The sequence below is a fragment of the Sinohyriopsis cumingii genome, chromosome 3 (assembly GCF_028554795.1).
Source record: "Sinohyriopsis cumingii isolate HCF-2022 chromosome 3, ASM2855479v2, whole genome shotgun sequence".
Taxonomy (NCBI): Eukaryota; Metazoa; Mollusca; class Bivalvia; order Unionida; family Unionidae; genus Sinohyriopsis; species Sinohyriopsis cumingii.
In genome coordinates, this window is record NC_142963.1 from 8,333,777 (window position 1) to 8,359,755 (window position 25,979).

Sequence of the window (25,979 nt, forward strand, 5' to 3'; positions counted from 1 at the left end):
TAACAGAAGTTATCAGAAGAAAAGAATCAGACTTAATTTAGTAAGCATTAATATTCATTTGAGATCTGACATTCACAATATTCATGTGGGATTTCAGATGAGATCATGAAACACCAACATGTAATTATCTCTGTTTGTACATGGTTAGACAGAGAAGCATGAATGAGATCATGACACCAGCATGTAATTATCCATGTTTGTACATGGTTAGACAGAGAAGCATGGGTGTTCATTCTAGTGGCAATGTAGCCTATTCTAGGACTGAATTTAAGGCAGAATTTTCATACTCCATGTGAAAAAAAAAAAAAATTTCAGGCATCAGGATACACTTGACCATTACTGACCAGTCCAAATGCCCAGGAATGGACCATGTAGTCTGTGATCATCAGGCATCAGGATTCACTTGACCATCACTAACAGTCCAAATGTCCATATACCATTTGGAATTGTCTTGCCTCTTGGGGGGGGGGGGGAGGAAGAATATGAGATTAATAAACACTGGTCTCTCTCACCTTGAACTTGTGCTTTTTATCCTTTTGATTTTATTGTCTTGTTACTTTAGGATCTATTTCATTTTCTAGTGGATGTGTACGTATGATAATTTTAACATGCAAAAAGTCCAGCCAGGTTAGATAAGCTGAAGAAGATTTATTATCAATTTAAGAGTACAGACACCAATATGACCACTCTTTAGTGTCTTCAAGGACAGTCGTCAGGTATAAAGCAAAATATTTCCTTGTTGACCATTTTGAGATGAGGACTACCACTGATTTAGCACAATAAGGTACAGTATTTCTCTCATGGTAAGACCAGAGGGCAAACCATGAAAATTTTTCATAAAGGCAGTCATTGGCTTTAATTACCAGAAAGTGATATCTTAGTAAATATTTTTCCAACATCACATGGAAAGTGATGGGGCTTATCATCACACTTCATTAGATTTAATATGCCAGGTATTCCAGTACAAATTTGGGGGAATTGTTACTCATAGTATGTGCTTCTTTGTCTGCAGGGTATAGAATACCTGATAGAACATGGGCTACTGCAGAACACCCCCCAAGACGTTGCCCAGTTTCTTTACCAGGGAGAAGGCCTGAACAAGACAGCCATTGGAGACTATCTGGGAGAGAAGTAAACAGTTTTTTGTTGTTTTGCTTGTGTTGGAAAATGTACGGACACAGTAATCATGTTTTTATGGTAGTGGTGGTAGTGTCATTAACAACATAAAGGTTACTGTATGTACTCACTTTTAAGTCGAGTCCAACTGCAAACTGCACAGTCCCAGATCTGTGTCGGCAGATATGGGTCTGTGTGGTTCTTTAGGAGTAATTAGTAGAACAAGCAACATAGACCCTGCTCTGCAGGTGTATTATGCTATGGCAGATCAGGATCTTTGTTGGTTGTAGTTTGACTTGACTTATAAGCAAGTATAGGTGGTATGTGCTTTAATTTTCTCATCAGGTTGTATGGTTTTGTCATTTATCCATTGTGCATTGTCCATCATGCATCAGGTGCTAATTTTGTAAATTGTCTCTGGGTTAAGGCTAAAAAAGACCAATCACCACTTTTATCTTGATTTATGTATTAGGATTTTGTTATTAAGAGTTTTTTACATATCTTCACCTCATTATACTGTGTGGGTGGGTGGGTGAATGGGACATCATGCTACATGTCTGCAGAATGATGCCCTAGTGCTAAACATCACAACAAACTGCTGCACTGCAGACATTGTAGCAATATTAATAAAAAATTTATGTATTAGGATTTTGTTATTAAGAGTTTTATACATATCTTCACCTCTTTATGCTGTGTGGGTGGATCGGACATCATGCTACATGTCTGCAGAATGATGCCTCAGTGCTAGGCATCACTATAAATTGCCGCACTGCAGCTATGTTAAAAAAAAAAAAAAACACACACACACACAGTAAGCCACTCTTATAGTTTTATACAATTATATCCCATTTTATTCTGTCATTGATACCTTGCCAGATAAATTTTACAATAATTTACTCAAATGTAAAATATAATCAGATGGGTTGAGTAAAGCCAACAACAAATGATTAAGTTTGGAGAGAGCTGTCATTTTTAGTTGTTATTCTTAAATTGGGTGTCAGTAAGAAAAGTAAATAATGATTGTGTTTTTGATAATTAATATCTATCATTTCATCAAGGTTCACCCAAAACTCCATGTTTAAAAGTCTTAATTGAAGTATTGCTTTTTTTGTTTTCGGAAAGATAGGCATTTTATTACCCTTTTAAATTTAGGCTATAAATAGCATCAGGATGTGGGTAACTGTAAAATAAAGTGTTTTAGACAATAATGTCTAACTTGAGTCATTTGGGCAGAAACATGGGCTGATAACTTGGGTGATAGACCAATATATGATACTGTCAGAACAAAATGTAATATTCCTGGTTTATTCATTTTTATTGATTTTGAAAAGTATTTAATAGAGTATCAAAGAGTCTTCTAGAAAAAGTTATAAAGGTTTAATTATTTGAAAAAGAATGGATTAAGCTATTTATAACAGCTATATCTTCAGCAGTTATACAGACAGTTTTATATCAGATTTTGTTGGAGTGAGAAGGGAGTGTAGACAAGGAAACCCTGTCTCACCATACCTGTTTACACTTTGTGTACAAATATTGTCAATAGAGATATTAAAGGTATTAAAATTTGCACAGATTGGAGATGATACAATACTTAACCATGATAGTTCAAGAAATCTGTCTACTCTGCACAGATTGGAGATGATACAATACTTAACCATGATAGTTCAAGAAATCTGTCTACTCTGCACAGATTGGAGATGATACAATACTTAACCATGATAGTTCAAGAAATCTGTCTACTCTGCACAGATTGGAGATGATAGAATACTTAACCATGATAGTTCAAGAAATCTTTCTACTCCGCACAGATTGGAGATAGTACAGTACTTAACCATGACATTTCAAGAAATCTGTCTACTCTGCACAGATTGGAGATGATACAATACTTAACCATGACATTTCAAGAAATCTGTCTACTCTGCTATGAATCTATTTGAATGTTTGCTTCAGGATCTGGCCTGAATGTAAATCATGATATAACCAAGGTAGTATGGATAGGTAGTATGGATAGGTAGTATGGATAGGAAGTATGGATAGGAAGTATGGATAGGAAGTATGGATAGGAAGTATGGATAGGAAGTATGGATAGGAAGTATGGATAGGTAGTATGGATAGGTAGTATGGATAGGAAGTATGGATAAGAAGTATGGATAGGTAGTATGAATAAGAAGTATGGATAGGTTGTATGGATAGGAAGTATGGATAAGAAGTATGGATAGGTAGTATGGATAGGTTGTATGGATAGGAAGTATGGATAAGAAGTATGGATAGGTTGTATGGATTGGAAGTAATTATAGGAAGTATGGATAGGTAGTATGGATAGGAAGTATGAATAAGAAGTATGGATAGGTTGTATGGATAGGAAGTATGGATAGGAAGTATGGATAAGAAGTATGGATAGGTAGTATGGATAGGAAGTATGGATAGGAAGTAAAAAGTTTTATGAAGATGAATACCATCACGCTTAATGGAAATTAATGGGGAGGTCTCAACTTATGATGTCTAGTTGGTACTAAATGAAGATGGCTCCAATCTGACATCCAGTATGACCACCTCAGCAGCAATCTTGAAATAATTTTTGTTGGTACTCTTTCTGGACCAAATTTTTGTGATATCTAATTGGTCATGAATGAAAACAGTTCTGATTTGACCTAAAATGATGGCCACTATGACAGCCATCTTGAAAATCTTCTTGTTACTCCTTCTAGATAGAAAGTCTTATCAGCATGGGGTTTTCACCACAATTTGTCTTATGGTATTCAGTTGGTCCTAGATAACACATCTAGTATGATTACCACAACATATTGAAAATCTAATCACTAACTCCCTTTAATGGATGGTCATATTGGAATAGGGTTTTCACCAAAGGTCTTCTAATGGTGTCTAATTTGTCCTGAATGAAAATGGTGCCAATCTTACTGCCATAGTTGCTCATTTTGAAAATCTTGTCACCCAAGAATGTCAGATGGTTTTCACACTTGGCAGTTAAATAGTAGAAATGGTATTATCTTGAATTCCTGGAAATTCTTTTTAGAGAGTAGAGCATTGGTACATTCTAGGGACTCTTGTTACTTGTAGGGGTGCACAGGCTTCAACCTTACAGCTGATACCTGGTCAATAACATCTATAGTTTTATAAAAAAATGTTTTCATTTCTCACATTCCTTTGTATGAGAGCCTCATGGTGGATTAATTCTTCAGCTAATTGTATTACACTTTTTGAATAATGTCATCATCACCACCACCATCATCATCAGTGTAGAAAATATATAATTAAAAATTATAATGCAAGCAACTGCAGCATATGATTGTTCAAGGGAGGTCACCCTTGCAGGGTTTTATCAAACTGACCATTCTTTGCTGCCAAAAATTAAACTTTCAATACTGAATCAAATGTATAGACTGTGTGGTAAGGGAAAAGAATGGTATACTGTTATGGAAGACCACTTGGTTTGCTAATGCTATTTGATATTCAAGAATCCTTGATAATGACATTCATCATTTGAATATTGAGTCTTTAAATGGGATAAAATTGTCAGAGTTACATTTCAAAAGCAGCTTTTGTTCATGCATTTTATAGTTGGTGAGTTGGAGACAGAGATTCATTTATTTGGTCATGCAAGGTGAAAATGGAGCATTCTTATTTCAAGTTGTGGCAATAGCCAAGTTTCAAGGTTTTGTTGAAGTTTTTCATTTCACTACCAGCTTGACTTGGAGCAACTTTTTATTTATAAAGAACCATTCATGTGCTGCTTTCAAAGATTTTTTCCCCCATAAACTCTAAACAGGTCAGTTAAAGGTAACTAGATCTTAGTCCCAAGATGCATTGCAACAAATCAAGGAAAGATAACTACTTTGGTACTTGGTCCCAAGACACATGCAAACACAGGCTGAAGATTATGAATACATGACTTAATTTTTCTCTGGCATGGCAGGCATATTAATTTATGTTTATTTTAATTTTCCAGGAATGACTTTAACATTGAAGTGTTGAAGGCATTTGTAAACCTGCATGAATTCACAGACATGATCTTGGTACAGGCTTTACGGTAAGACATGATCTTGGTACAGGCTTTATGGTAAGACATGATCTTGGTACAGGCTTTATGGTAAGACATGATTTTGGTACAGCCTTTACAGTAAGACATGATCTTGGTACAGGCTTTATGGTAAGACATGATTTTGTACATGCTTTATGGGAAGATTATTATTTGTTTTCCTCCTTTTTCACAATAAAGACTGTCCAAACTCAATGAAGATGATACTCAGTAGAAACATAAAGCATGTTTGCCTGTTGGACAATTTAGAAAAAAAACAAACAAAAGCAAGTTGGCCAGCTAAAAATCTGGTTATCTAAATATCACTTAGGAAATTCTAATGAGTGCTATTTTTCATCAGTCATTTCTGCCTATTTTATTGAATTTGACATAATTCATTTTTAGCTTTTTCCACCAAAAGCCTACCAACTTTCTGGGTTTTTCTGCCTAGATTTAATTTTGTATTATAATAGTCTACCAGGCAATAACTTTTGTTTAGTTCCTTAGTCTGTAACAGAAACAGACTCACATCCCTTAGGGGACAGGGGACAGTATTTATGTACAAATTTAATGCCGCAATCAGCGACCTAGTTTAAAAAAATCATTAAAAAATCAAATTCACAAGTGAGGTCAAAAAGGTCTGTATATTTGGATGCCTATATTAAAACAAAGTACAATAATATTTATTATCCACTTGACCAGAGAAGTCAATGGCAGTTCATAGCAGAAGAAGTTTATGCACCCCACCCCCAAAATTTATATCTGCAATTTTCATGTCCAAAGGTCATTTTTGACACCATGTGATGCTGACAGTGCAAACACCAGTACTTTTCCTAGATGACAGTTCTGCAAAACATTGTGTACTAAACAGGCTGATGCAATCGAAAATAGTTGTCATCCAAGCCGTTTTTGAGATATTTTACTTGCCTTGAACCCATGTGTTTACTGCAATGGGAGGCTAGCTCTTCTTCCTAGCTGACTAGTGGTATTTCACTATCAACATACTGTAGAGTAACTTTGGAAGGTATACATGCCTGACATCAGTTTCAAGAACAACACAAGCCCAAAACACCTAGTTCACAAATATATCCATATCTTTAATTAATAAACAATAATAAATGTAAATGAATAATGAATAAATGTCCAGGATCAGATTTTTTATATGTGGAACATTTTAAATTTTCAGATACTAGACTTCATGTGCTTTTGATGATTTTATTTAATTGTATGTTTGTGCATCACTTTGTACCAGATGATTTCACAAACGTTATGATTATACTGCTATTAAAGAGCAAAATTGGTAACCTGGCGGACAAAAATAACTACAGACCTATAGCTCTTACGACTGTTATTTCTAAAATATTTGAATGCATCATACTGCAAAGATGTGAAATCACAATCTCCAATAATCAGTTTGGTTTTAAAAAGCAGCATTCAACAGATTTATGCATATATGCCTTTAAGGAAACTGATAGCTATTATGTGGAACATGGCAGCCCAGTATTTGCATGCTTTTTAGACAATAGCAAGGCATGTGATATGGTCAATCACTGGACACTCTTTAAAAAGTTGATTGATATTAAAATACCTGTCTGCATAGTTCATATTTTAGTTAACTGGTATGGCAAACAGTTGTATTGTGTACGATGGGGAAGTGTAATATCCAGCGCTTTCCATGTAACCAATGGGGTGAGGCAGGGGCGTATTCTTTCCCCTTTGTTATTTAATATATATATAGACGAGTTAAATCGTAAGCTCGGTCAGTGTTGCGTGGGGTTACGTCTGCCACCAAATGTGTCGTTTCTTAACAATTTTAGCTTTGCTGATGATATGTCATTGATAAGTCCTTCTATCACAGGTTTAAGGAAATTATTAAAGATATGTGAACAAAACTCATTTGAGAATAATATCATCTATAATACAAAAAAATCAGTATGCATGGTCTTTTAGCCAACTTCTTTCAAATTACCATCTCCTCCCCCTGTACATCTTAACGGCAATGCTCTTACCTATGTCAACAGTTATACCTATTTGGGTTATATTTTGAAATCCAATTCGTTGGATAATGAAGATATGATGAGACATTACTCGAACAAACATGCTTCTACGTAAATTTAAGAATTGTTCATTGACTATCAAACTTAGATTATTCAAATCTTATTGCTGCACTATGTATTGTGCTCCTCTGTGGACAAACTTTAGTGAATGTATGAAAAGAAAACTAGTTATTGGTTATAATAATAGTCTTCGTTTTCTAATAGGTCGTCCTAGGTGGAACAGTGCCTCCAGCATGTTTGTAAAACATAATGTATTCAGTTTTGATGAGGTAATGAGAAAGTATGTTTTCTCAATGATGACAAGAATATCTAATAGGAAGAACTGTATATTGAAATTTCTTTGGAACTATGACATTCATTTAAATTCTCATATTATTAGTAGATGGATCAAATTACTGTTTAAATGTACCATTTAATTTCCTTCTTAACACTGCATGGCACAGTTAATTGTTTTAAATGTATCTGTATACTTGTATGTATGATATATATGTTCTTTTATGTTTACAATGTTTTTATTTTATAATTATATTTTAATTTAGAGGTATGGACTTTGTAGTCTGAAATAAAGAATTTTTATTCTTATTCTTATTCTAATAGCTCATAAAGTCACACAATAGCCTTCAGGTAAGAAATTTGCCCAGGGGCCAATTTACGAAACTGTACCTTAGTCCAAGACAGAAACAGACTTCTGTCCCTTGGTCTTTGACTTAAACAGACTTTTGTCCCCTTAACTCATTATCCCCACATGTCACATTTATGCATCATGGGTCATACTCTAGATTTAAGATCTGTAATCTCAGCATTATTCATGATACACTAAAACAGGTGATATTGCAGAAAAGGAGAAAGACGTGTTTCTACAATGATACCAAATAATGTTGACATTCTACTCCAATTAAAAACTATAGGAGAAAACATTTTTTAGGCTGACTGGTTTCAGAACCACAGTTTGTGACTGGATTTAAGACTTTTTTTGCAGTTAAATCTAATGCAGACCAGTCTGGATTGCACACAAATAGGAGAACCTTTGCAGAAAGTAGGATAAGATTTGAAGAAAAAATGGGCCATAACATGAAAATTGTCACCCCAGTTAGCAAAATAAAAAGAAGTCCAATATTTATTGAAAACAATGTTTTTTATACACTTAAGCATCCATCAAAACTAAAATCTCTTGGAAATGGCTGTGTTTGAATGCAATCAGAAATAACCCCAGCATATATTTCCAATGCCATTTGAGGCAAAAATGAAATGAATGTCATGGGGAAAATGAGTTAAATTACGCTGTAACATCATAATTTGTTGCTGAAAGCCCTTCATTTAGAAAAAATGTCTTTGTTTAGAAAACATAGATACATTATCTTGTCTTCCTCCAGGATTTTTGTGTGTAAATAAACTGATTTAATTCAAGTTCTTATTTTTTCCTGTCTGAATTGACATGAATTTACTTTGACATCATTGCAGGCAATTTCTGTGGAGCTTCAGATTGCCTGGTGAAGCCCAGAAGATAGACAGAATGATGGAGTGTTTTGCAGAGAGATACTGTGAGTCAAACCCAGGGGTCTTCACTAGTACAGGTAATTCTTATAATGAATATTGATCTTCATTATAATGCGGAGATGGCAGTTCATATATATAGTTTTATATTACGTAGCTGTCCATGGGATGACAGTTTCCTTCCTAGAACTTGTGTATACTACATAGCTGTGCATGGGATGACAGTTTCCTTCCAAAAGAATTTGTGTATATTACATAGCTGTCCATGGGATGACAGTTTCCTTCTTAGAATTTGTGTCTTTTCCCCAAATAGTATAAAACCCCATTAGAGGTGGTTCTGTATGCAATAATTTTACTTTGGTGATCGTCTGTCATAATTTGTCGATGAATTGCAGTATTTTTACTCTGGTGATTGTCATGATGCATCAATGAATTGCAGTATTTTTACTCGAGTGATTGTCATGACACATGCTTGGACTTTTGATATGAGTCAATAAATAAAATGAAATGTAAATAAAATGATATCAACTGTCCAGAAATATTGGTTTTGTTATAGTGTTTCTATTACTTTGAATGACGTGTTTGCTGATATTCTCCTTGTTTATACTATATCTACCTAACTACATGTTACACACCTTTAAATTAAAAGAATATCTATCACAAGATAGTAATTATTAATCTTTTAAAGTAGTTTTTATCACAAAGGTTTTGATTTGGTAACTGTTTGCATTTGCGTCTGTGTACTTACCACATACAGTACATTAAATCTTAGTCTACATTCTGTAGAAGTCTATACCATATTCTGGTTTTAAAAAAGTCCAACCCGCCATCCAAAATATAAGCAAGTGCAAATGTTTGACTTAGATATCACCAGTAAAGGAATTCAATCAAGAAAGTACAATTTACACCCATTAACTATATTCAAACCAAAACATTCAAGTTGCTTTTTTCATGACATTTTTTACCCATTGCAATCCCACCATATCTACTCACTTAAAAATCGAGTCTAGCTGCAAACTGCACAAACCAAGATCTGCTGTTGCATAATATACCAGCAAATCTGGGTCTGTGCAGTTTGTTAGGAGTAATCAGTAGAACAGACAACATAGACCCTGATCTGCAGGCACATTATTCTATGGGAGATCAGGATCATTGATGTTTCCAGTTTGCCTTGACTTATAAGTGAGTACACGCTATACCCAATACACGTTATCTCATCATATTGATGCGGTGTTGTTTTCCAGTAGTGTGAGTGAAGGGGTGGGGGTGGGGGAGCTGTTGTGGTCTACAATAAAGATACTGTTCTCAATTATTGGCATGTATCTGTTGGCAGAATATGATTTTAAAAAGCATTTTAAAATTAGTACATCTGATCAGTGTTTAGTGAACATTTAAAAAAAAGACTGAAAAAGAAGGAAAACACATAAATTTCATTATTTATGGTAATTTAGCAAATCCTACATTGCTTGTTTTGCAAACATGGACTTGTGTTTGTTTTAATTTATTTTTGTATGCAATCTTCACAATAATTATGTATACATTTATTGTGATACAAGATGACTGGTTATATTTAGGAAAAGGGGGGAATAATAAAAATGTCCTCTGACACATGATTAGTAACCTTCTGTACAATACTGAGTATGTATTACAATGTAGTAGGAGGCCCAGAGTGGCCAAGTGATCTAAAGCGCTCATCATTATAGATCATTGCCATCTCACCTCTGTCTGCATGGGTTTGAGTCTCAGGCTCGTCCAATGTGGTTACATGAAAAAGCTTGCCAGTAGCTTCTCATGGGTCAGCGGTTCTTTCCGGGGTTTTCCTGTGTTCTTCCTCCACCAATTATACTGCCCACCATGTATAGCCTACCTTGTGCTGAAAAATGGCGTTAACCCTATAACAACAACAACAACACTGTAGTAGATTTTGATAAAGAACAAATAAATAGTCAAAGAAATCAGTGACCCACTTTCACGATATACTAGTCTCTAGTGAAGAGCTCATGGATTTTTTTCTTCATATCTCTTTCAGATACTTGCTATGTATTGTCCTTTGCCATCATCATGTTGAACACGAGTCTTCACAACCCCAGTGTGAAAGACAAGCCAGCGGTGGATAGGTTCATTGCAATGAACAGAGGGATCAATGATGGTGGAGACCTTCCTGAAGAACTCCTTATTGTAAACAACTTTTATTTGTATTGAAAAGTACTTAGATTCAGCCTTAGATGTAAATTGTACAAAAACAACGCTTTCAGATGCAGTGAAACCCTGTTGATTTGAAAGATTATAATTTAAATCAGATACAGTGAAACCCTGTTGATTTGAATGATTATTCCTTTCATAATATGATGTTTGAGTAAAAATAGTTGGAGTACCTAACCTGACTGTACTTGGACATATTTAAACTGTACCTAAACTGACTGTACTTAGACATATTTAGAGTGTACCTAACCTGACTGTACTTAGACATATTTAGACTGTACATAACCCGTATCAAGTCACAGTTCTGTTTTTCTAGAGTAGCATTAGAGTCCATTAAGAGAAGTCAAATAGTATACAAGTAGTTACCAGTCTGGCATAATATTTAACATGAATTTATGGAATTCCAGATTTTGATGTCTGGTTCATCCATCAGGTAACCAGAAGAGGGACAGTACAACTCAAGTTATATGTTTAGCCAATCAAAATGGACAGTACAACTCAAGTCATAAGCTTAGCCAATCAGAAGTTGTTTTTCAGAAGAAAAGTCCTGTGTGGTAGGTTGATACAAAGCCTTTAGCTCCAATGGAAGTAGACAGGTTTCATGATCTCCATGCCTGGTTTGTGCTTACCATAAGCATGTTGAGACAAGTATCACTTCGCTGATGCCCTGGCCTGGATTACACTACCATAAACATGATGCACTATAAACAGGATTCAGCGCAGGTACCGCATTTGCTATCACTAGTGCAATAATATGCTTCATGGAAATCTTGTGGAATAGCATGTGGACTGATGAATGTACCACTCTAATTGGTAAGTGAAGGAATTCTCATCTGTTTGTACTGTTTCATTCAACTGGAGCTCCGATATCCCTAGACTGCATGATAGCAGTACACAACTCTGATATCCCTAGACTACATTATAACATTAAAATGCTGTTATCCCTAGTTAGTCTAGGGATAACAGCATTTTAATGCTATTATGTAGTTTAGTACAAGAGCAGTACTCAGCTCTGTTATCCCTAGACTGCATATAGCAGTAAGCAGCTCTGATATCCCTAGACTGCACAATAGTAGTACACAGCTCTTATATCCCTAGACTACATAATAGCATTAAAATGCTCTGATATAATTAGCATACATGCCAACCATTATGCTTTTGGTGTAATCATTTCGCTTTTTTCCACTAAATTATGCCTTATGCATAAATGTATTTGGATTACGTGTTTTCGGTATATCCCCCTCCCAAAAAATAGTATAATTTGTTTTCTCATTTTTATTAACATCGCATTAATCCCACAGACTGTATTCTAGAAAAGACAGCTTCTATGTAACTACGACATAAGAGTACGCTTGTCTGTAGACTTACATGCACATTCCTAACAGTGGCATATTCTGTTTATAGCAATTGCCCTATTTCCAAGAACTATGCTGGTTCTATTTTCAAACTTTTGACCTTGGTTTCAATTTATAGCAGCTCGCAGATTCTTTGTTCAAATTGATAACTGGTACAGAACCAGTCTGTAGGTATTTAGCGCTAAAAGTCAAGTCGGATCTATTCTAATTGATGTGTGTGTTAGAGCAAAAATGTTTTTCAAATAATTTCACAGATGGATTAGAAAAGATGAAAAATCATTTCAGAGATGAACACATGAACTACATATTACAGCGTTCCATTCTAGGGCAGCTTTATGCCCCTTGAATGCTGTGTGGAAAGGATTTTAATATTGGCCATGGTCGTAAAAGAATGAAACCTTGAATTAGCTCGTTTTCCTAACTCCAGTACTATGGAAACTTTGTTTTTTACTGCAGAACTAAATTGTGGACACGAATTCTATAAATGCAGAGGTGTTATATACCGAGTTTTTAAAAGAACACGGACTACCACTAGCGGTAGAAGACTACATTGGTCCTTTGTTCAAACGAATGTTTCCCGAATCCAAAGTTGCATAAAATATGCATGTGCAAGAACAAAATCATCAAATATTGTTAGGTGTTTAGCAGAAGATACTTCACTTAAAATTGCAGAAGCCTTGAACATTGGGCTGTTTAGTATTGCAACAGACATGAGTAGTGATTATGATGACAAAAAGTTGTATCCAGTCTGTTTAAGAGACTTTGACAATGAAAAGGGCAAAGACAGAGTGCTCTTCTTTCATTACCAGAATTAACAGGAGATTCAACAGGAGAATTTTTTTTTTTATTTGCTTGATAATGCTTTGAATAAATATAAGTTGGCAGAACTGTCTGATGTTTTCAGCTGATGCTGCATCAGTGATGACTGGAATTCATAAAGGACTTGCATTATATATTTTGAAAAATGTCTCCATCATTGTTCATATCAGGTTGTCTCTGTCGTATGATGCACCATGCTGCAGGAAAGGCTGCTGATAAATTAGAAGGAGAACTCCTGAAGTATCAAGTTGGCACTCTACCTGACGATGTACTTCATGGGGACAGAGTTGCTTTTTTCATCTTATTTGCCAGCTAAAAGACACAATAACTGGAAGATATAAATTTCCTCGTCTTTGTCAGGTTATGAAAGAAATATTGGTTCTTTACCATTATAATGCTGACTGAGAGAGATTGTTCAGCATTGTTGGCAAAGTAAAACTGAATTTAGATCCAGGCTCTGTAATAACCCAGCACATAGTGCTCTACTGATGTGCAAAACATTTATAGTCTCAGCTGGTACAAAGTGTTTTAAAATGCAATATGAGAGTCTGTTGTTTTTTAAAGCCCAAAGTGTTATATATGAAAACTTCAAGCGGTAATTGATGTTAAAAGTCCAGAGGGGTAAAAAAAATCATTTTGTACATATGCTCATTGAATTTTTATCATGTTATATGTGGATTACTCTTTTTCTACTCGGATTACTCTTTTTGTCCACTTGGATTACACTTTTTCCTCGATAGGGGTTGGCATGTATGTTGTTGTTAAAGAGTACAATTTATGTATTGCATTAGACTGCATAAAAGCAGTACACAGCTGATATCCCTAGACTACATAAAAGCAGTACACAGCTGATATCCCTAGACTGCATAAAATCAGTAAAAAGCTCTCATTTCCTTAGACTGCATAATAACAGTACACAGCTGATATCCCTAGACTACATAAAAACAGTACACAGCTGATATCCCTAGACTGCATACAATCAGTAAAAAGCTCTCATTTCCCTAGACTGCGTAATAGCAGTACACAGCTGATATCCCTAGACTGCATAATAACAGTAAAAAGCTCTCATTTCCCTAGACTGCATAATAACAGTAGACAGCTGATATCCCTAGACTGGGCAATAGCAATATTCAGCTCTATTATCCCTAGACTACTCAAGAGTAGTACACAGCTATGATATCCATAGACTACATAAAAGCAGTAAACAACTCTGATATCCCTAGACTGCACATTAGCAGTAAACAGCTCTGATATCCCTAGACTGCATAATAGCAGTAAACAGCTCTGATATCACTAGACTGCATAATATCAGTGCTCAGCTCTGATACCCATAGACTGCATAATAGCACTACTCAGCTCTGATATCCCTAGAATGCATAATATTAATTTTCAATTGATATGACTGGAACAAAAATACAGGCAAATCAGTCTTAAGTAGCCATCTTTGGGAAGTGGGAAAATGGCCTGTTATGACAGGTGGTTCTAAATAGAGCTTAGTTTGTCCAATAATTATGTTTGCAGGACTGCTGAAAAGAGTTCTAATTAAGGCAGATAATTGTTTAATGGTTTGGCTGAATGGCAGTCTAACATTATTATTGCAGAGCTTATATGAGAGTATAAAGAAGGAACCATTCAAAATTCCAGAGGATGATGGGAATGATCTGATGCACACATTCTTCAACCCAGACAAGGAAGGATGGCTGTGGAAACAAGGTACAGTGAAATTATACAGGGACAGCAAATTGAGGTTTGCTGGGGAGCTCCCCTCCCCCTTTTACTCTGCAAAAGAATAACTGGACAGCTTTATTCTTTGCAGTACATGCTTTCCATTAGACATGTGTATCTAGTCCCAAAATAAGGAGAGATAAACTGTTCTCTGCAACTAAAGAATGTCTTTTTTTTAATTATTCCCATTTTTCTTTCATCAAATATTTCTTCTGTCTTTAAGCTGCATGTAAGTGCTTCACAGGTTGTTACCTTTGTGCAGATGAATACTTTACATTTGTTTAAGCATTGAAAATATTTAATAATAGTCTCAAACATATATTGTTACATAAAATACTGGACATCATTTGCTCTGTGGCTCTTTTGCATGCCTGGATACCCAACAGTAGCCCACATAATCCATCCAGCTTTTCTTTTGCATGCCTGGATACCCAATAGTAGCTCACAGAATCCATCCAGTTTTTCTTTTGCATGCCTGGATACCCAATAGTAGCCCACATAATCCATCCAGTTTTTCTTTTGCATGCCTGGATACCCAATAGTAGCCCACATAATCCATCCAGTTTTTCTTTTCACTTTAAAAGTTTTATTTTAAATGTATTTGTGGAAGGATTCCAATCAGCAAATTTTATAGATATACTTCTTTTAAGGCATCTTTGTTTTGATTTAGTTGAATAATGCTGAGGAAGCAATGTCTATTTATTTATTTATATTTATTTAAACAGGAACCACTAAATTTGGTACGTGTTGCACAGGTTGTTTGAATTTGATACTTTGGGTTTTAATTGTTTTTCTTTTTGTTGAATGTGCTTTAACTTCTTGGCTGACTATTGCTTTGTTCTTCGTGCTATGGTAAGAAAACAAATTGCACAGTATCTTTGCTAAAAAATAAAAGCAATTCTTGTGTGACTTTGATAAGGATTTGTTGCAGTATCTTGTCAGATATACACGCATTTTGATAAGTCTTGGATCGATTTCAAACCATGCAAAGCCCGGACATGCCATCCACTGTATGTTAGTGTAATTGGATTTCGTGTCTAATAACTCAGTACTTTCTGTCTTTGACAGCTTGAAAAGCTTGTTGAGATATGTAAAGGGATATAACTCAAATTCTAGCGGTGGGGGGAGGGGAATGCTTAGACTGAGGGGCTGTCTCACTTTATGTAGTTTGTTGGACTTCTTTTTAGCACCTCAAACAGTACATAACAATTTCAGTTGAAACTACTCATTGAAGGTAATTTCTTAAATACTTTTCATAAATATTTTCTAAATTTTGTAATCAGTACTGTGTTAAAAAGATAAAGAGAAGAAAAAAACACCTTGAAACATTTGAATTAAGAGAGATAATGGTAGCTTTGTATGTTCGTAAAAATATTTTCCAAGTTATAAAAATCACTTTGATCCTGTTTAATCTAGTAATTACGGAACCTTCAAAGCTATATGTATTGTCAGTACTTTGATTCTGTTGAGGTATAGATTTTAATTGGTGTATGATATATTTGATTAAAGCACATTACTTTTCATATGATAAAATGAGTGAACCTGCCTTTAGTGAGACTGAGTTTATCATCAAAATGGCTTACTTGTATACAAATTTGATAGTTTGTTTCCAGGGGAGGGGGGAATAATCTTATCATCATGCATGGGGTTATCAAGGCAGAAAAACAAATGAGTTTAGAGCTCTGACTGGTGTGTTTCCTATGCTAAAACTATTCAGGTTTTATCTTCAACACTGTCTATGTATGAAGAAAATATTCTATACCTTTAATTTACAGCTGTATTTCATTGAGCTATGGACGTGTGTGTGTGTGTGTGTGTGTGTGTGAAGATGGTTTAATGGCATGTCAGCACAATACTGGCTATATCATGCAGGTGAATAGGTAAGTTCTAACAGTGGAAAGATATGGAATTGTATTTTAATTTAGGAAGGTAAACTTTCCCAAATAATATAAACATATATTTGATAGAAGGTTACTTCATGTATTCTTTCCTGTCTTTAAAAAAAATAACTTGACTGTTTGTAAGAGGGTAGTCATTGTCCATGAAATCAAATGGTTATGCCCAAATATAGTTGAAACTGGGGTATAGAAGTCACAGTCACGTTTACAGAGAATCACTTGGACATTTTCATGTCTGATGCTTTATTTATCTCTACTACATTACAAGGTCAGCAGCTATATTTGAGTTTCTGTTACAACTACATAACAAGGTCAGTACCCATGTATGAGTTCCTCTTACAACTACATTACAAGGTCAGTACCCATATATGAGTTCCTCTTACAACTACATTACAAGGTCAGTACCCATATATGAGTTCCTCTTACAACTACATTACAAGGTCAGTACCCATATAAGAGTTCCTCTTACAACTACATTACTAGGTCAGTACCCATATATGAGTTCCTCTTACAACTACATTACAAGGTCAGTACCCATATAAGAGTTCCTCTTACAACTACATTACTAGGTCAGTACCCATATATGAGTTCCTCTTACAACTACATTACAAGGTCAGTACCCATATATGAGTTCCTCTTACAATTACATAACAAGGTCAGCACCTATATCTGAGTTTCTGTTACAACTACATTACAATGTCAGTACCCAGATTTGAGTTTCTGTTACAACTACAAGGTCAATGCCCATATACCAGTTTCTCTTGTAACTACATTACAAGGTCAGTACCCATATAAGAGTTTCTCTTACAACTACATTACAAGGTCAGTACTCATATAAGAGTTTGTCTTGTAACTACATTACAAGGTCAGTACCCATATACAAGTGTCTTTTACATCTACATTACAAGGTCAGTACCCATATACGAGTTTCTGTCACAACCACATTAGAAGGTCAATATCTATTTACGAGTTTATGCTACAAATTTCTTATTAGAAACCCCCAATGTCTGATTGGGTCATATTTTTGTCAGTCAGAAATCAGACCTATTGGACATGTCCATTATCCAGCATATATAAATATTTACAAAATGTACGACATGGTGTTTCATAAGTCAGTTTGAGTTTCTAAGGAAGAAATTAACTATTCAAATTCTAATGGATTTATGCTTTTTTTGTGTACATTTTCGATAGTATTGCTGTTTTGCATTAATCAGAATGGTTGGTGAGTACTATTATTCAGACCATTCATTTGCATACAGTGAGATTGGTTGGTACCATTAGACCATTCATTTGCATACAGTGAGATTGGTTTGTACCATTAGACCATTCATTTTCATACAGTGATATTGATTGGTACCATTAGACCACTCATCTGCATATAGTGAGATTGGTTGGTATCATTGGACCATTCATTTGCATATGATGAGATTGGTTGGTACCATTAGACCATTCATTTTCTTAAACAACTGCCTTTTTGTTGATTATTTCCTCAGGTTAAAACTGAAATAATACATGTTCTATATAATTGATCCATATTTTGTTGTTTTACAAGTATGGGATGAAAGTGTTTCTTAAAAAATACTTGTACTGTCTCCTGATGTGCCTCAATAAGGCCAAGTGAGCTAATGGTATGGTCCTCCATAACGTGGTGAGGTCATGGTATGGCACTCTCAGACCAAGTGAGCTCATGGTATGCCTGGCATAAGGCCAAGTGAGATCATGGTATGGCACTCCATAAAGCCAGGTGAGCTCATGGCATGGCACTCCTAACTAGGTGAACTTGCATCTGATTGGCTGGGCTTGTTACCACTCTGCTGATTTTTTTAATCAAACTTGGAATTAATACATACATTGTCAAGGTTTGGACAAGTTCCGTACTGAGCTAGATACAACCTAACAAGGTGAACTTGCATCTGATTGGTAGGGCTTGTTACCACTCTGCTGATTTTTATCAAACTTGGAATTAATACATACATTGTCAAGGTTTGGACAAGTTCCGTACTGATCTAGATACAACCTAACAAGGTGAAACTTGTATATGATTGGCTGAGCTTGTTTCCACTCCAGAAGACATTGTTTATCTGATTTAGATCACACTTTGGCTTATGTGATCTCACAAACGCAAGGGAATGAAGTACACTATTGAATCAATCACACATGTGATTCGTTGAGCTGGTTAGTGCACTTAAGACTTTATTTCTGATCTGGCTTTGATCGGATTTGGGTTAATAGACTTGAATTATCAAGACCTTGAATTTGTACAGTCGTGAGCAAGAGCTGCAAATAATAATGAGATAGATTTGCATCGGATTTTCAAAGTTGGTCAACACTTTCTATTTCTGATCATCAAACTTGGAAATTAAACTTGTATCATCTAACTTGGTAAATAGGCTTGTATCATCAAACTTGTTAACAGGCTTCATCAAACTTTGTAAACAGGCTTGTATCATCAAACTTGGTAAATAGGCTTGTATCATCAAACTTGGCAAATAGGCTTGTATCATCAAACTTGGTAAATATGCTTGTATCATCAAGCTTGGTAAATAGTCTTGTATCATTGAGCTTGGTTAATAGGCTTGTATCATCAAACTTGGTAAATAGGCTTGTATCATCAAACTTGGTAAATAGGCTTGAATCATCAAACTTGGTAAATAGGCTTGTATTATCAAACTTGGTAAATAGGCTTGTATCATCAAACTTGGTAGATAGACTTGTATCATCAAACTTGGTAAATAGACTTGTATCATCAAACTTGGTAAATAGGCTTGTATCACTGAGCTTGGTTAATAGGCCTGTATCATCAAACTTGGTAAATAAGCTTGTATTATCAAACTTGGTAAATAGGCTTGTATCATCAAGCTTGGTAAATAGGCTTGTATCATTGAGCTTGGTTAATAAGCTAGTATCATCAAACTTGGTAAATAGGCTTGTATCATCAAGCTTGATAAATAGGCTTGTATCATTGAGCTTGGTTAATAGGCTTGTATCATCAGACTTGGTAAATAGGCTTGTATCATCAGACTTGGTAAATATGCTTGTGTTATCAAACTTGGTAAATAGGCTTGTATTATCAAACTTGGTAAATAGGCTTGTATCATCAAGCTTGGCTAATAGGCTTGTATCATCAAACTTGGTAAATAGGCTTGTATCATCAAGCTTGGTAAATAGGCGTGTATCATTGAGCTTGGTTAATAGGCTTGTATCATCAAACATGGTAAATATGCTTGAATCATCAAACCTGGTAAATAGGCTTGTATCATCAAAGATGGTAAATAGGCTTGTATCATCAAACATGGTAAATAGGCTTGTATTATCAAACTTGGTAAATAGGCTTGTATCATCAAACTTGGTAAATAAGCTTGTATCATCAAGCTTGGCTAATAGGCTTGTATCATCAAACATGGTAAATAGGCTTGTATCATCAAACTTGGTAAATAGACGTGTATCATTGAGCTTGGTAAATAAGCTTGTATCATCAAGCTTGGCTAATAGGCTTGTATCATCAAACATGGTAAATAGGCCTGTATCATCAAACTTGGTAAATAGGCTTGTATCATTGAGCTTGGTAAATAAGCTTGTATCATCAAACCTGGTAAATAGGCTTGTCTCATCAAACATAGTAAATAGGCTCGTATCATCAAAGATGGTAAATAGGCTTGTATCATCAAACATGGTAAATAGGCTTGTATCACTGAGCTTGTTTAATAGGCCTGTATCATCAAACTTGGTAAATAGGCTTGTATCATCAAACATGGTAAATAGGCTTGAATCATCAAAATACATAATGTGTTTTGTTATGAGCAAGATTCATCTAGATGAATGAGAGCTTTCATATAATTGAGAGATATTATTTAGTATTTATGACCAAACTTTGGATTAAAGTTGATAAAGGGTCTGATATCGCTCCAGTGTTGGATGGCTTCTATTGTGACCATGACCTTTGTATATCTTGCCCCTGATTGTTTACCACACTTTGAGACTATTTTTAGAGGATCTTGGTCAGGCTTGGTAAATAAGACTATGTCATTAGGATCTTGGTTGAGGGATTATAGCTTGGTTTGTTTTGTGCTTTATGTCCAAGCAACAAAAGTTGGTTATTTAGTGAACGGGCAATTGGAGTAGAGTGGTTTACACAAGATCGCACAAAAGTAGCTGAGCCAGTATGGTCCAAAGATACAATTTAAACCTGTACCCTTTCAATTATTGATCTGGCACATGAATCACTGTGGCTCCCAAGTGATTATAAGTGAAATTCTTGAATATTAATGATATGACCTGGCATTTGGTTGGCTAAACTTGTCAACACTTGCAACTACATTTCTGATCAGATATGATCTTATATTTTATCATTGTGTTGGATGAATTTAATTACAAGCAAAATCTATGCATAATAATGAGGTAATCTTGTATCTGATTGACTCAGCCTTGTTAACACTATGGTGAGACTGCACTTGTTACCACTCTGGAGACCAAATTCCAATCAGACTTTTTTGTTTCAAGTTAGTGGAAAAAGTTTATATTAGAATTTTTGACAGGTTCTATATTGAGTGCGATCTGTGCATATTAACAAGATGTCTTTCATCTGATTGGCCGACTTGTTAATTCTCTAGGTACTATTTCTCATCAAGTTTCTATCAGACTTGGGCTAATGTCTTTTTAAAACAAGCTTTATCAGGATTGTTGTTGTTGTTGTGGGGTTTAACGCCATTTTTCAGCACACGATAGGCCATATATGGCGGCCAGTATTAATGGTGGAGGAAGAAACCGGGAAAACCCCAGAAAGAACCACCGACCCATGAGAAGCTACTGGCATGCTTTCTCACATATCCACATTGGCTGAATCTGAGACTCGAACCGGCGCAGACAGAGGTGAGATGGCAGTGATCCGTAACGGCGAACGCTTTAGACCACTCGGCCACTCGGGGCCCCGCTTTATCAGGATATAGTAAAGATGTTAATATTAACATAATGTTGGGAAGATAGTTTGCATAGGTTTTGTTCTTACAGTGTTACTACATATGCCTGTTTACATCAACTCCTATGCAAGTAGCTGTTTAAAATTTACCAATGTTAATGTGTAGGTCCACCTGATTTGTTGTATTATTCTGTTTTTAAAAAATGACAAATATGCAGATGTATTATTAAAACAATCTAATAATTTCCATTTTTTTTTTGCCAGATAATTGGGTATAGAAAAGGAAATTTTTAAAAATAATTGAAGATCATTAACAGATGGTGCCAGTCTAATGAGTGGTTGGACATTCTACATGTTTTTATATAATTTCCTGGTCCGTTCTATCTTTATACAGTACAATTTTGCATGTTCGAAAACTGAACAGCCAGATCAGTTTTGATGGTTTTATGGGATATTATGTAGACACTTCCCTGCTTGCATCCATTGAAAATATTCACTGGTTTGCTTTTAAACTAACCATTTCTACTCACTTATAAGTCAAGTGAAACTGCAAACAACAAAAGATCCTGATCTGCTGTAACATCATGCACCTGCAGATCAGGGTCTGTGTTGTTTGTTCTACTGATTAGTTCTAACAAAGTGCATATACCCAGATTAGCCATCACTCTATGCAATGGCAGATCTGGGTCTGTGCAATTTGCTTTTGGATTTGTCTTATAAGCAAGTAGTACCACTCTGGTGGCCTAGTGGTTAGAGTGACCACCTCCGGTTGCCTAGTGGTTAGAGGTCGTGGGTTTGATCCCCGGCCGAGTCATACCAAAGACTTATAAAAATGGTACTAAGAGCTGCCTCGCTTGGCACTCAGCATTAAGAGGATAGTATTAGGACTGGTCAGCCCGGTGTCAGGATAATGTGACTGGGTGGGACATCATGCTATATGTCTGCGGCATGATGCCCCAGTGTTAGACATCACTATAAACTGCCACATTGCAGACATCGTAGCGATATGACTCAAAAATTGTTAAAGCTACGTAAAAAATCTAAATCACATCACAACACACACATATAAGCAAGTATATATGGCAGTCCCTGTCACAGGCATAGATATCGCATGGGACAATAAAGTCCTAGCTCCTTTGAATTCTTCGAACATTTACATTATTTATCTATCAGTTTTACTCTCCATCTTGTACATCTGTATGTTTTTTATCTGTGTCATAATACTGACTGATATAGTACTGATGTAGAATATTTGAACGATACTTTAGCTACTAGATGGGAATTTGTGGTTGCACGATTGGACATGGTAAATATGAATATGGCCTGTTTTGATGTTTCGTTTCTGTTTGGGTTAGTTCAATTACCACATTGGTTGATGAGGCGTTTTTTTTGCAGGAGCTGAATGAACACACATGGTAAGATTTCACAGCCTGGGGTCATATGGTGATATGGAAAATTGTATACAATATGGGAATTAAGGACACTCAAGGGACATGACCAGACTGTTCATAATTTTAAGGATTCCTTAATTGTCAGGGGTCACATCTCTTGCATCTTATTTTATGGTCATGAACATATTAGTTTAACTGTAGATATGGCTGTGCATCATGTTGATGCAATGCACCAGAAATCATGTCTGTCTTTTTTTCACAAAGTACAGTTTCCTGCACTTCAACACTGGCAGTGTTAAGTTAAATGAACATGAATTTCAGTTGATAGATACTTCAGTGCCAGAATTTGATAATTACATTTTTAAAATACACTCTGTCTCAATAGCATGGGATTATCAATTTATACTGGTCCATCAACTTACATTGGTCCATCTCTATAGATAATTCTTGGACCATTTATAATGTGGATCCCATTTTATCTTATAGAAAATGTGGATCCCATTTTATCTTATAGAAAATGTGGATCCCATTTTATCTTATAGAAAATGTGGATCCCATTTTATCTTATAGAAAATGCAAAAAGAAGGTGCCTTTTATTATAGCATGAAACAGTCAATATTTGTAAATGAACCTTTGATACATCATTTGTTTTTTAGTTGAAAATGACCAGACATTTTAATCATGAGCTTTTAATAATCTCAGTACACAGTAAATAATATAAAATGAAATTTTCAATCAATTATAATGTTAGTAATACTTAAAGAAGTAAAGCAAGATTTGTCAGTTGTTGTTTACTTTGTCTTTTAACTTGGTTTCAGTGAAATCATCAGTAATGTGATATGACCGCTCCAGTGGCCTAGTGGTTAGAGCATCCACCTCGGATGCGGGAGGTCATGTGTTCGATCCCTGGCTGAGTCATACCAAAGACTTACAAAAATAGTACTAACAGCTGCCTCACTTGGCGCTTAGCATTAAGAGGTTAGTGTTAGGATTGGTCGGCCTGGTGTCAGGATAATGTGACTGGGTGTGACATCATACTACATGTCTGCGGCATGATGCCCCAGTGCCAGACATCACTATAAAACTGTCACACTGCAGACATTGTAGTGATATGACTGAAAAATTGTTTAAGCTACTTTAAAAATCCAAATCACACACACACAGTAATGTGATATGCATTTTGTATTCAAATGTGAAAATGTTGATCAACTGTCACAGCTGTGTTTTGATCTCTGACCCCTTACAAGTGTTGGTTGCATAAATACAATGAATTAATCATTGAATTAAATTTTATTATCAGATTAATTAGTCTTTGGTATCAAACCAAGTAAAGGGGTTAAGGTTAAAAGGCATGCAAACCCAACCTGTCAAAGAGCTTGCTGTTATGGTTAAAGTCAACTAATTTCAACTGACAAGTTTTAAAATTGAACACTATAAGTTCATGTAACATAATTAAAGAAAGAAGAAAAAAATCCATAGTTTATCACACTCATTCGAAGATGTGATCAATGATAGCAAGGAACCAAGCAAAAATCATAATAGGTACATAAAAAGCTCAGTTTCACATAAAGGTTTCAGTTAACCTGATTAAAATCAGATCTCCGCTGTCCTACATGAAGATCTAATGACGACCGCTTAAGGTTAAGGGTCATATTCTGGTGACCTTTGAATTAGCCAATGGAAATGAAGCTTTCAAAAATCTGAAAGTGAAACAAGTCATTCAGTACACATTTTTGCTCTTCATTGTCAGTTCTCTGTCTCTAAAATGCGAAGATATAAGACTTCATCTGATTGGTTGATAAAATTAGCAGTTATGGTAATGACGTAGGATACCAGAACATGACCCCTAAGTTATCACTGTCAGATCTTCATGTATCATAGTGGAGATCTGATTTTAGGTTGAAGTGCATTCCAAAGTTTAAATTAATGTAAAATCCTGGAATTGGCACTCAGAGGTTTGCTGAATTAGCAGAAATTTTTCAATAAAGCTTGCAATGAAATCACTGCATCAGTACTTTGCTAATATAACAATTTAAAAACAAAGTCACTCAGCATTGTTGTTTTCCCAAAAGGTAGCTTGTTTTTGAAATAACGAATCTTGTTTTATTTTGAACCTACAGTAACACTTGATTGTATCCACAGTCACCTGCATAAAGCAGTGATGTAATACACAATGTTTTTGCTGGTGCATGTTTGATATGTGTTGAAACTAATTGGAGTAATGCTTTAAACAAGGTTTCTGAGATTTGATGTATTGAAAATGACAGTAATTTATTCAGCATTGTGAAGAACTTCATTAGAAAAGGTTATTTATTCCTAGTGCAATTATTAAACAAGTATTCAACCACTTAACACCACCCCTACATTTCATAGATCACCAAGTAACTTGCACCCTCACTTATGCTGCAGTCAGTTTTTTTTTATCCTGTTGTGCATGAGTTATTGAGAGAAAGGTGTACTACAGAGTTATTTAGAGAAAGGTATACTAGAGAGTTATTGAGAGAAAGGTGTACTAGAGAGTTATTGAGAGAAAGGTGTACTAGAGAGTTATTGACAGAAAGGTGTACTAGAGAATTATTGACAGAAAGGTGTACTAGAGAGTTATTGAGAGAAAGGTGTACTGGAGAGTTATTGACAGAAAGGTGTACTAGAGAGTTATTGACAGAAAGGTGTACTAGAGAGTTACTGACAGAAAGGTGTACTAGAGAGTTATTGACAGAAAGGTGTACTTGAGAGTTATTGAAGAAAGGTGTACTAGAGAGTTAATTTTAAGGCAAACAGTGTTGCCTAGACATAAAATGATAAAAGCAGTTTTTCGGACAAGATAAACTCAGTCATTTTCTACAGAACAAGCCTCTTAAATGTGACAAATACCGTCTACATATAATAATTAAGACTGTTGATGTTGCATAAATGAACACATACTCATTTGACTTTCCCAAATGAATGGATTACACTTGTTTAGTCTTAA

General features: G+C 35.3%; 1 protein-coding gene across 1 annotated transcript in view; it reads left to right on the top strand.

The window, feature by feature from the left end:
- Nucleotides 1-25,979, top strand: part of LOC149802439 (cytohesin-1-like) — a 149,010-nt gene that overhangs the window by 88,820 nt on the left and 34,211 nt on the right. The window contains exons 5-9 of the mRNA XM_089951662.1: nucleotides 1,013-1,131; nucleotides 5,084-5,164; nucleotides 8,671-8,783; nucleotides 10,733-10,881; nucleotides 14,681-14,792. Of these exons, the coding sequence (XP_089807788.1) occupies nucleotides 1,013-1,131; nucleotides 5,084-5,164; nucleotides 8,671-8,783; nucleotides 10,733-10,881; nucleotides 14,681-14,792 (574 nt within the window). The remainder of the gene's footprint in view (nucleotides 1-1,012; nucleotides 1,132-5,083; nucleotides 5,165-8,670; nucleotides 8,784-10,732; nucleotides 10,882-14,680; nucleotides 14,793-25,979) is intronic.